Source organism: Astyanax mexicanus, chromosome 4, assembly GCF_023375975.1.
Source record: "Astyanax mexicanus isolate ESR-SI-001 chromosome 4, AstMex3_surface, whole genome shotgun sequence".
Lineage (NCBI taxonomy): Eukaryota > Metazoa > Chordata > Actinopteri > Characiformes > Acestrorhamphidae > Astyanax > Astyanax mexicanus.
In genome coordinates, this window is record NC_064411.1 from 611,541 (window position 1) to 625,000 (window position 13,460).

At 38.8% G+C, this 13,460-nt stretch overlaps 1 protein-coding gene across 1 annotated transcript in view; it reads right to left on the bottom strand.

Moving 5' to 3' along the window:
- Nucleotides 1–7,867: 7,867 nt before the first annotated feature.
- LOC111191244 (ETS domain-containing transcription factor ERF-like) overlaps nucleotides 7,868–13,460 on the bottom strand; it is a 5,937-nt gene continuing 344 nt past the window's right edge. The window contains exons 2-5 of the mRNA XM_022665553.2: nucleotides 11,467–11,698; nucleotides 9,460–9,574; nucleotides 9,249–9,327; nucleotides 7,868–8,388 (exon numbers count right to left, since the gene is read on the bottom strand). Of these exons, the coding sequence (XP_022521274.2) occupies nucleotides 8,099–8,388; nucleotides 9,249–9,327; nucleotides 9,460–9,574; nucleotides 11,467–11,698 (716 nt within the window). The 3' untranslated portion in view covers nucleotides 7,868–8,098. The remainder of the gene's footprint in view (nucleotides 8,389–9,248; nucleotides 9,328–9,459; nucleotides 9,575–11,466; nucleotides 11,699–13,460) is intronic.

Consider the following 13,460-nt stretch of genomic DNA (forward strand, 5'->3'; position numbering starts at 1 on the left):
TTATAATAGTAGGAACAGGGTTTTCCTGTTCAAGTTTTCCTTCTAAATTCAGCAGACCTGTAAAGCTGAGCTACGTAAACAAATTAGTACTTAAAAAAAAAAACTTTCAGATGAGTCAGAAAAGTAAAACGAGCACTGGATATTAATTTACACAGATTTCTCTCCTAAAACTGTTTATTTGGGTGAGTAAAGCTCTTCTGTTTATGTACAGTAAGCTTAGATTTACAGATTTCCTTGGTAAGCTGAAGCATTAGCATTAGCGTCTTAAAAGCTAGCAGTTAGCGGCTAATGGTGCCTGACAACACTACACTGAGGAACCCTGAGTGTTCTTATAAAGCCAGGGAGATATTATATAGCGGTTCGTCCCACGTAGCTTGTATTAACACGGTAAAAACAAAGACTACAGACTGATATACTCGCCTCAGCAAACAAGCTAGCGCTTCCAGGGTTAGCAGCTAATGCTAATGCACCAACTAAACTCAACTGAAACTCAAGATTCAAGATTCAAGATTTTTATTGTCACGTCACAGAGTACAGGTGTACATGTGAGTGAAAAACTTGGGTGCAGATTCCCACCAATGCGCAAAGAATAATATTTACAAGAGAGTAATAAAATAATATAAAATATATAAAAATAGGACATACAGATAACTTACAGTATAAACACTATTTACAATACACTTAATTACAATAAACATGATAACTTACACTATAGACAAATATTGCACAGAACAGATATGCACAGATGTAGATATGGATAGTGTGGAAGTAGTCAGTATGTCACAGTATAGCTATGAGTAAGTGCAGGTAAGGAATGAGTTGAGTGGGGAGTGCAGGGGGCAGAATGCTGTATAATATGGAAAAGTCTGATAGATGCAGTGTAAAGTAAAGTGCAGGGTGCAGAGTTTGTATGGGTGTCAGTGGGGTGGGTTGGGCAGAACACCGTTCTACTGGCTATTCCACAGCCTGGTTGCTTGGGGGAAGAAGCTGTCTCGGAACCGGCTGGTTCTGGTCTTCAAGCTTCTGAGCCTCCTTCCACTCGGCAGCTGTGAGAACAGGGAATGGCTTGGATGGAACGGGTCCTTCATGATCTTTTTGGATTTCCTCAGGCAGCGGTTGGTGTATAAATCCAAAAGGTTTGGGAGCTCAACCCCAGTGATGTACTGCGCTGTGCGCACAACCCTCTGCAGGGATTTCCGCTCCAGAGCAGTACAGTTCCCATACCAGGTGGTGATGCTGCCCGTCAGAATGCTTTCCACAGTGCAGGTGTAGAAAGTCCTGAGGATGCTGGGGTTCAGACCAAACCTCCTCAGCCGTCTGAGGAAGTACAGGCGTTGTTGTGCCTTCTTCACCACCCGTGTGGTGTGTTCTGTCCATGTCAGATCCTCGCTGATGTGAACACCCAGAAACTTGAAGCTGCTGACCCTCTCCACCGCAGTCCCGTTGATGGAGATCGACGAGTATGCTTTCTCCTGCTTCCTGAAGTCCACGATCAGCTCCTTGGTCTTGCTGACGTTTAGAGAGAGGTTATTCTCCTGGCACCAGTTTTCCAGGATGTTAACCTCCTCTCTGTAGGCCGATTCGTCGTTGTTTGAGATCAGGCCAACAATTGTTGTGTCGTCAGCAAATTTGATGATGACATTGGAGCTGTGTCTGGCTGTGCAGTCGTGGGTGTACAGGGAGTACAGGAGCGGGCTGAGCACACAGCCCTGGGGCGCTCCGATGTTGAGGGTCAGTGAGGAGGATGTGATGTTGCCCATCCTCACCACCTGCTGTCGGTCTGACAGGAAGTTCAGGATCCAGCTGCACAGTGTGCTGTTCAGACCCAGATCCCGGAGCTTGATGTCGAGCCTCGAGGGAACGATGGTGTTGAATGCTGAACTGTAGTCCACAAACAGCATTCTCACATACGTGTCCTTCTTGTCCAGGTGAGAGAGGGCAGTGTGCAGGGTCAGGGCGATCGCATCGTCAGTGGATCTGTTCTGCCTGTATGCAAACTGCAGTGGGTCCAGGGTGGCAGGCAGTGAGGAACAGATGATATCCCTAACCAGCCTCTCAAAGCATTTGCTTATGATGGAGGTTAGGGCAACAGGTCGCCAGTCATTCAGACAGGTGGTGTGGGCAGTCTTTGGAACTGGCACAATGGTGGCCAGTTTAAAGCAAGCTGTATAAAGCTGTACTTCAGTGAAGTGGTTTTACTGCTCCTTAATACCTGACTGATAAATTTTATATATAAGGCGCACTGAGGATTTTTGGGATAAATAAAGGATTTTAAGTGCACCTTATAGTGTGAAAAATACGGTATTCAGAGAAACAGATGCAGGACTACGGTCTGTAATAATAGAATTGAACAGTGGAGCTGAAGAAAAGGAGTGTAGAAACAAGAAGGCGGTCATAATATTCTGAAATTACTGTATTTTTTCCAAATAAATGAAACACATAAACACAATTCTTAGTCTAGTAAGAAAGTAAACTAAAACACAGAAATGCAGAAAAGATTTTAATCATGTGAAAATGAGGCACCTGAAATGAATTCAGTTCATTTCTGCGTCACATTTTTAAATCTAAACAGAAGATATAGACTGGATTTACCTCAGTACCAGGAAAGCATTATAAACACATAATTACATTCAGTTTCTGTTTAAATTAGCTTTTATTTATAGAAGTGCATTTATCTTTATACATTATGTGAGACTATTAAACACAAAGCTTATTACTCACAGACATTTTAGCCAGATGTGCTTATTATTTTAATATACAAATAATATAATACACAAATATATTTGTACACAAATACAACAATAATATATTATATAATATATTTTTTTAGAGAAACATTTATTCAACAACTAAAGGCTAGCTTAAATATCACCACAAATAAAAGGCTAGCTTAAATATAAGCACTAAGACCAGCTCTGAGTTCACTAGCAGAGTTCATGATAATGCTGTACATTGAAAAATCAATATTCTAATAATGTATAAATCACATAAACTAAATAAGCCAGAGCATATATAATCAGTCATTTTGTTCTTCAGTAACTAATAAAGTTAAATATGAAATATTTACTATAAATATTTAAGAGGAAATCTACACTCACCAACCACTTTATTAGGTACACCGGTCCATCTGCACATTAACGCAAATGTCGAATCAGCCAATCACATGGCAGCAACATAATTTAATACTATTTAATAACTTAATGCAATTGAATATTTTTTCTCAGCTAACTTAAAAATCCCAATCAGGAGAGAAATTTCACAATTGTTTTGTAGTGTAGAATTGTACACTTTTTTTCTGTATATGACTCTAATGCGTCTCCTGTAAGAGTTTGGCTGTGACCGAAATGGCTCCCTATTTACTAGTTAGGGCACTATTGAGTATGTCAGCCATTTTTCTTTGAGTGTCCGAATCGTAAGGGGGGATTCGAACGTGATTTTGAGGGCACTAAAAACTCCCATAATGCATCATGATTTATAGTAAACATCGCTGCTTACTAAGCGAGCTAAATGTGTCCCAAAATGCTTTGCGGGTCTCGCTACTAAGCAACAGACAGCCGAAGAAACAGAGCGGACAGCGAGCCACCAGGGTTGCCAGATTGTTACAGTGGGATTCAGATAAAACCAATTCACAGGGAAAAACGTGTTATAAATCCACAAAATTACTGAGAAAACCACCCAAACAGCTGATGTTCATCATATTAACAATATTACAGGGTTTATTCCAACATGATCTTAACTAAAAACATCTTAAATATCTTAAATATCACTGATTACAAAAAATGATATTTAAATGAGTTTATCTGCATATTTGTATTATGTGTTTTGTGCCTTGTATCATTGGACACATGAAACAGAAACGTAAAAACAGTATATAAAAACAACGTTGCCAGCAATGAAAGAAAGAAATAACTCACATAATAACGACCCCAGTGATACACAAAAAAGAAATCACATAATAACGAACATAAACACAGCTTCAAATTTCCATCAGCAGGACTAAAAAATCTGTCTCTGCAGGGTTAGATATCTAACTACAACACTGATGAGTACCCTTTCCATCAGCAGGACTAAAAAATCTGTCTCTGCAGGGTTAGATATCTAACTATAACACTGATGAGTACCCTTTCCATCAGCAGGACTAAAAGCCCTGTCTCTGCAGGGTTAGATATCTAACTACAACACTGATGAGTACCCTTTCCATCAGCAGGACTAAAAAATCTGTCTCTGCAGGGTTAGATATCTAACTATAACACTGATGAGTACCCTTTCCATCAGCAGGACTAAAAGCCCTGTCTCTGCAGGGTTAGATATCTAACTATAACACTGATGAGTACCCTTTCCATCAGCAGGACTAAAAAATCTGTCTCTGCAGGGTTAGATATCTAACTATAACACTGATGAGTACCCTTTCCATCAGCAGGATTAAAAGCTCTGTCTCTGCAGGGTTAGATATCTAACTATAACGCTGATGAGTACCCTTTCCATCAGCAGGACTAAAAGCTCTGTCTCTGCAGGGTTAGATATCTAACTATAACACCGCTGGGTTAAATTTCCAAACTCTTTACACTTGGTAGTTTTGTTCACCTGTCAAATCACAGCGTTTCCTCCAGACAATTTCAGCTACAACTCGACATTTGGCATAAAACCACCCATTCTGGCAACAGTGCGAGCCGGTGTACGCTGCTATTTTTAAGGTTTTCTTCATGTAGTTCAGTAATGTGAGGATCATCTTTTAAACAGCGTAAAAATGACAAACAGATAAATAACATCATGATCAGCTCAGAGCTTCACTAACTTTAATTCAGAGCTCAGTTCAGTGTGTTTATGGAGTTTTAAACACGGCTCAGCCCCCCCCCCCCCCCACCTGTGTGTGTGTATGCGACCGGTGCTGGCGCATGATAATGATGAGGGTGTGTCCAAATTCACTCCTGTTTTACCACTAATTAGTGAACTACATAGTATCTCCCCACATAGCGCAACACTAATGAGGGAGTAGGGAGCCATTTCGGTCACAGCCTTTGTCTTATTCAGATGGTTCTAACTAATCTTTATCAATAAGAACACTCCAAAGGGTGATGTTGATCAGTACAAGGCTGCGTCTGTGAGCTGATGTATCAGAACCGAGTCGCTGCGCTTTCCTCCGAGGGCGCTGTGATGCTGCTCGGCAATGCTGCATCAACAGCAGTTCAAAAAGAGGTGGAGTCTGACTTCACATGTATTGGAGAAGGCATGTGTTAGTCTTCATTAAATTAGGCAGAAATGTGATAAAAATTAGAAATAAAATTATGTAGAAAAACATTGTTTTTTTTTGCAGTGTTACATTTTAGTTCTCTATATAAAGTCAAAATAAATTAACTATATGAGAGTGATTAAAAAGGGTTAAAATTAAATTGATTTCAGGTATATGATGGGTAATATTTATATATCACTCCCATCCTATACTTTATAAATGACTGTAATGTAACAAGCATCCATAAAAAAACAGATAAATCCTGCTGTTGTTTGTAGCACTGTCACAGTTTTGTGGTACATGGGTATATATATATATACAGTTGTGGTCAAAAGTTTACATACACTTGTAAAAAAACATAATGTTATGGCTGTCTTGAGTTTTCAATAAGTTCTACAACTCTTATTTTTCTGTGATAGAGTGATCGGAACACATACATGTTTGTCACAAAAAACAGTCATAAAATTTGGTTCTTTCATAAATTTATTATGGGTCTGCTGAAAATGTCACCAAATCTGCTGGGTCAAAAATATACATACAGCAACAAAATTTGTCAATTTTGGTGATGTAGCGAGTTGTGTCAATCAAATTAGCTTCATGTCATGGCCTCTTCACTTCTTGTAAGTGATTCTGATTGACTACAGCTGTTGACTTCTCATGAGCCCATTTAAATAGGGCTCATTTGACCCAGTGATTAGACTCAGCTACAAAAGCTACAATGGGAAAGTCAAAGGAACTCAGTGTGGATCTGAAAAAGCGAATTATTGACTTGAACAAGTCAGGGAAGTCACTTGGAGCCATTTCAAAGCAGCTACAGGTCCCAAGAGCAACTGTGCAGACAATTATACGCAAGTATAAAGTGCATGGAACAGTTGTGTCACTGCCACGATCAGGAAGAAAACGCAAGCTATCACATGCTGCCGAGAGGAGATTGGTCAGGATGGTCAAGAGTCAACCAAGAATCACCAAGAAGCAGGTCTGCAAGGATTTGGAAGCTGATGGAACACAGGTGTCAGTCTCCACAGTCAAGCGTGTTTTACATCGCCATGGACTGAGAGGCTGCCGTGCAAGAAAGAAGCCCTTGCTCCAGAAAAGGCACCTTAAGACTCGGCTGAAGTTTGCTGCTGATCACATGGACAAAGATAAAACCTTCTGGAGGAAAGTTCTCTGGTCAGACGAAACAAAAATTGAGCTGTTTGGCCACAACACCCAGCAATATGTTTGGAGGAGAAAAGGTGAGGCCTTTAATCCCAGGAACACCATGCCTACTGTCAAGCATGGTGGTGGTAGTATTATGCTCTGGGGATGTTTTGCTGCCAGTGGAACTGGTTCTTTGCAGAAAGTAAATGGGATAATGAAGAAGGAGGATTACCTCCAAATTCTGCAGGAAAACTTAAAACCATCAGCCCGAAGGTTGGGTCTTGGGCGCAGTTGGGTGTTCCAACAAGACAATGACCCAAAACACACATCAAAAGTGGTAAAGGAATGGCTAAACCAGGCTAGAATTAAGGTTTTAGAATGGCCTTCCCAAAGTCCTGACTTAAACCCCATTGAGAACATGTGGACAGTGCTAAAGAAACGGGTTCATGCAAGAAAACCATCACATTTAGCTGAACTGCACCAATTCTGTCAAGAAGAGTGGTCAAACATTCGACCTGAAGCTTGCCAGGAGCTTGTGGATGGCTACCAAAAGCGCCAAGTTGCCGTGAAAATGGCCAAGGGACATGTAACCAAATACTAATGTTGCTGTATGTATATTTTTGACCCAGCAGATTTGGTGACATTTTCAGCAGACCCATAATAAATTTATGAAAGAACCAAATTTTATGTTTTATGTTTTTTGTGACAAACATGTATGTGTTCCGATCACTCTATCACAGAAAAATAAGAGTTGTAGAACTTATTGAAAACTCAAGACAGCCATAACATTATGTTTTTTTACAAGTGTATGTAAACTTTTGACCACAACTGTATATATATATATATATATATATATATATATATATATATATATATATACACTGACTTCCATTTAAATACATTCATCAACAAAATATATTTGCACCCAGAACTGACAGTAATGAAAGTTAATGCACAGTCATACCAGACTGTCATCCACTGTAAACCAACAGAGATCCACGTAAACACAATAGCGAGTGGAAATGGAGGAGCTACTGAACGAGATGTCATGTGACCGATAAAGCCAAAAAACTCACTGGTCCTCCTGTTTTATCACTAAAGAGTAAAAGTGTGAAATATTCTACACAGATGTCCCCCTGAGAAAGTAATCCCGTCCAGCCCGGCAGCGAGTCATATTCAGTGACGAGTCACACTTTTGTCTTAGTGGAGGCAACCAGCAAATCTGATTAGCTTTGATCTTCACAGGCACATTAAAAGCCTGAAACAAAACTGCTGCTTTCTCAAGATCTTGCCTGGAAGACACAGATGCTTTTCCATGGTCAGCCGGGTTCACCAGACCTATTCATGGTTTCATCTATGCTGCAAAATCTGCAGGAGAATATTTAAACTGCATGGGATGGATTATCGCAGGACACCATTAGGAACCTCTACTACCTCTACTAGAAACTCCAAGCTGAGACGTCTGACATGTTGTGCTACACATGCATTACACACTACTTCTGTATGTGCAGCTCAGTTCATTTTGTTTTTAATCATAATGTTTATACAAATGACCTGGAATAGATGTAACACTTTTCAATTTACAAAGTAAATTTAGTGCATCCCCTTTTAGTGTACAAATAATTAGAAGTACTGCTGGTCTGGGCACCATTGATTCCTGACTGGGAATTTAAACGTCATTAGATGAGTGGAGAAAAAGCTTCTTCTCTATCTTGGCTCATCCCTCTGTCAGTCTATCTTGTCCTCCTCCCCCTCTCTGGTGTCCCTCTCTCGAGGTGGTGCCATGGCTCTGTCTAAACACCAGTCCGGGCTCTTGGTCGGCCAGCCGTTTAAAGCCTGGCTGAAGTGCAGGGCAGAGCTGAAGGGTGGCAGGCGGGACATCTCGGAGAGTTTGGTCATGGAAGTTGACTGGGCAGAAAAGAGGGGGAACTGCGCTGGGATTGGATGGGCTTGGGGAAAGGGGAGGGGCTTTTGGAAGCAGTACGGGAGGAGGAGAGGGTGAGGGAGGGAGGGAACAGCTGTTGAGAGACAACATACACACAAATATCAGTCATACTGATTTTAAGAGCCACTAAACCCTAAAACCATATTTTTTTAAATTAATAGCTGAAATTTTAACCTTAATTGTGGTCATTTTCACCTCTGTAGTACCTCTCAGGTTCAACTGTGCTATAGAAAAGGATGACGTGTTCGTGTGTGTTTCTCTTATATGTAATTGAGTCGGTGATGGAATTGAACATATCCACAGGTTTGGGGGTATCCAGGAAAAATCTGGAACTGAGCTTTGTATGGAGTGAATATGTGGCCAAAAAAACAAATATACAGCAAATATATATTTTAAATATACTTTATTATTCTTTAAAAAAGATTTCAGATTGGATTTTTGTGGATTTCCTGTGAATTTTTATGGTTTTCACTCTCTTTTTGCTTCTGTTTCATTTTTTTTTTTGGTTCTGAGTTTTGGCACAGTTTTTTTCACGGGTGGGGCAGGGTTTTAAAGAAGGTTTCCCTCTTAAATCTCCATTGGTTACCAGATTTTGGACTGATGGGTACCCTGAACCCTTGTCTGAGACTGTAAGCTCCTTACACTTTTTCCTTTTTATTCTTAAAATTTTGATTGTGGATTAAAATGTTTTGTCTAGAACTTTTGCCACAAAATTCACTTCTATACCTTTGTTCTTACAACTTTCCTCAGAATGACGAACCCTTTTCTTTTCTATTCTTTTCAAAGTTAAAACCGCTTTAAGTGTTAATTCAAAAAGTCCCTTTTGCTGTCTTACTTTGGGTTCAACATAAAAAAAAATATTTTGGCGACCCAATTCAAAAGCTTTAGGAAGAATGTGTAATGTGTATAAAAAAACTGAAATAGCTTTAATACCCTTGTCCAGAGATGAGCTGTAGAGTGACCCATCAGATGGAAAGAGGGGGAACTGGAGAGACGGTGTAGAGTGGACCACCTGAGAAAAAGAGAGATAAAGAGATAAAAAAAGAGATAAACCTTTATGTCATCCAATATTCGCTAGGCTATTATTTCTATGAATGATCTATGATCATTATTCACACACACACACACACACACACACACACACCTGTTGGCAGGTAGGGAGGCTGGGGTAGTTGACCAGTATCAGTTTGCTGAAGTTGAACTTATAAGTGAATCTTTTTCCTTTGGTCTTGTGTAAAATCCGTTTATTGTAGTAATATCTGTCAGAAATGAACAAAATGAAGAAAAAAAATACTATTAATATTTACATCAAACACAGCAACATCTGGAGAGAACAGGTGACCCATTCCAGTATTAAAAAAACACAAGCTAACTTTCATATAGATAAACGGATCTTCTTTTCATTCACTTTAACTCTTTTCAGCATTAAAGTAACAATTTAGAGAGTTAACTGTGTGTTAACCCTTTCAGATCTGAATTATGTACAAAAAATAAGACACCACTATCTTAATATAAAATTGCTGTTTTTGTTTGTTTTTTTCATCACAATGGGCGGGGCTAAGCTAAGCTACTGTTTCATTGGCTGGTTTATGATCTATTCTGATGGACATCAGGTCTCAGTTAGTGTTCTGTGCAGCAAAACTTTTTTCTTTTGACAAAAAAGAAACTACACAATGTCTATTGTAATGGATGCAGGGTATGAAATGGTCAAAAAGGTACTCTGGCAAGGTTTTATGAGTTTAACTATTTTAGAAGTGAGTCTGGAGTTTTAAAAACATGATAAAGAGTTGTCTGTGTCAAAACCACCATGGGGCAGTTTTCCAAACAGAGATTAGGCCAATGTGGAGAAGAGTTGAGCCTGTCAATCATATTTTGCATCAACCAATTAAATATTTGCTCTTCGGCTTTGATCATATTTTGCATTGACTAATTGCAGAGTAGAACAACCTATCCATATTTGTTTTGCATCAGCCAATCTAGATGTTGTTAGGTTATTTAACTTCCAAATTTGCAAATCTGCATTGCATCTTGCACTTCCATAACCTATGAAAAATCTAGAGGATTGTTCTAGCCTACAATTGGTCAATGCAGAATGTGAATATGGATAAGAGCAAGAATTGAATTGGTTGATGCAAAACATGATTGACAGGGTCATGTCTCAGGTCTGCAGCATTACCCCCCTCCACATTAAAAGCTCTTCCTTATACATGAGAAATACTTAACGCTTTTTTCCAAATTTAAAGAATTGGTTGATGGCCAAAATTACAGACAGGAACTGTACACTTTTGATGAGGGGTAAAACGATTAATCGAGTAACTTGAGTTACTTCATTAAAAAAAAAAAATTGATCTAGTAATTTTCTGTGACTCGAGAATTCGTTTATTTAATTTTAAAACTCAGAGCCCGGAATTTCGCACTGAATTTTCGGGAAATGTCTTTGTTTTTTCTTGTGTATTTAAATTGCTCTTTAAGCTAGCAAATATGTTTTTTTCTAATTACCCGGTTCATAGACTGTGTATAGCTGGACAGAGCATCGTCTCTCAAAAGTGAAGCCACCACAGGTCGGGCGCCCCCTGCTGTTCGGTTTCAGAAAGCTGTGTAACTCCACCCATCCCCATAGGTTTCAATGATAAAACAGAACAACTTTCAATCACGTTTTTTTCTAATATACTGTAATTCTACCTCCATTATTTAAATGCAGCAGCTAGTGTAACCTCTGCTTATATTGTTACATTTTTATATCCCCACAGAATTCGTTTTTTAAAATGTTATTCAGCTCTATTCAAAAAAGGTGTGGTTATTGTAAAAGGGCTGGTTATGGGCGGGACCAATAACAGACCGTCAGCTCCGCTCTGCTCCGCAGCCTGTGACCTCGAGGCAGCCCTCAGGGGCGGGGTTATTTAAATGAGTAGGCGGTCTCTCCACAGTCTTTCTCCCTCCTCTGGTCTCTACTGCGCTCTACAGACTCGGGTTTCAGGATCGCCAACATGGAGGAAGATTTTGGCTTCATTTTCATTGAATGAATAGGAACGGAGACACGAAATCCATCTTTTTTTACAGTCTCTGACTCGATTAATCACACTGATTTTTCTATAGAGTACTCGATTATTAAAAAATAATCTAAACATGTCACAGGCGGTGTTTACTGTACCTCAGTGCTCTGCTGAGTTTATCATAGTTCATGTGTGGCTTTCCCTTCCTCTCTCCCCACAGTTTAGCCAATCGCTCGGGGTCTCTGATCACAAACTCTCCCCATTCGCCGCCCCAGCTGATGGCTCCGCCCTCGCCCCGTCCCAGCAGCTCCAAGAGGAAGTGCCACAGCTGCACTTGGCGAGACCCAGGCGACCAGGCCGGTTTATAGGCCCAATCAGGAAACAGCACTGCTGGAGAGAGAGCAGAGACATACAGACATTAACCAATCAGCAATAACCTGTTTCAAACCTGTTTTAAACCCCTCTGATTTTTGCTGACTACACTCTTAGCTCAAATCTAAAAAAAGCTAAAAAAAAAAGTGGAGGAGTAGTTCGGGAGGGGCACTGGGTGATGTATGGGTTTAGAGGCGGGGCAGGAGGGAGAGCTGATTGGCTGAGCTGCAGGAGAGCACAGTTAAACCTGAGAGGACGCTGCAGAGGCAGAAATGACCACAATAAAAGTGTTTTTTTTATGGTTATGAAATGTTATATTTTTTTAAGCAGGACTGGTATTTTTTACTACTTAAAAAAAACACATTTCAGCTTTTAATGTAAAAAACATGGTTTATGGCTCAGCGGCTCTTTAACCAGTCAATAGGAACATTACTTTCTGATGAAAGGGAACCTGTTTCAGTAGATTACAACTTTAAATAATGCTCTATTACAGAGATTTGTATTGTTGTTTACAATCTTAACAGTACATTTCCATGCTTATATACAGTATTTCACTATCAAACACAAACTAATAAAATTAAATGTTATTTCCATCTGAGTTGTGGGCTTATCAACTCAAGTTAAAGGTTAGTTTAATGAAGTAAAAATGCTTATTTATAATGAAGGGTGTATTTGGAGATTTACCTGCTGTGGTAAATTACCCTACAATATCAATTACTATAAGTATTTTGAGTTAGGTGAACATTTGTTGTCATTTTAGAAATGCAATAACATAATGTAATGTTTTGTAAAAAAAAAAATAAGGTTTAATATAATACACTTAATTTAAAGCTTTTTAATTCTAAAGCTTTTAAACTCTAATTTTAAAAAGTCGAAAATGTTTTGACTAGACTAGGGTTTTCTATTAGAGTTAAAATGTAATTTAGTTGGTTAAAAGTAAGTGATTCATGTAGAACAGACCTGAAAACGTGTGCAACACTCCCTGTTCTGATTGGATAAAAAGTATTTTTTTTCTATTTCTATAAATATGATGTGTTTTTTTCTAAAATGCACAGTATTGTAAAAAGTTACATTGTTATAAATATTATGTTGCCATTATATTGTCACAGCCCTATTAAAAATGATACCTGTGTTCTAGTCTAGGCTGCATTCTGCATGGGCTGCAACTCTTCACTCAAAACTCAAAGTCTCTTAATATACAGCCGAGAAATGTAGCACATGATTTATATTTACAGTAATTATTGTTATCTAAATCAGTACTAGGCTACTCTACTGTTCAACAGTCTGTATGACAATCATTATAAATTATTTTTTAATATATTGTTTTTTTTATGAAGCAGTGTTTCTGTAGGTTGTTCACTATTGTAGGAAATCCTTCTCCGCAGCACCTTGATTTTCACCCTTTTTATCACTTCTGTCACTATTAGTCTGGTATATACATTAATAATAGTGGTGACTTGCTAACTAAACTAAACTAAACTTTTTTTTAAAACTAAAAAAAAAAAAAAAAAAAACGTAGAATAACAGTTCCGGCTAACTGCTGCTCTTATAATAACATTTAGGAAACGTGGCAAAAAACGAATTTACTGGAAAAAAAGTGACGTCCTGTTTAAAAAGCAACAGACGTTGTTCATTTTTAACATTTCTAACACATTTATGGTGTTTTTTACTCACATTGTCTCTCCCACAACCCTAATCCTTTACAGCTTCAAAAACATGTGTTATGCAAATTAGGCGATGACGTCATTTAGCGACTTCTAGCGACTTTTAGGACAGCCAA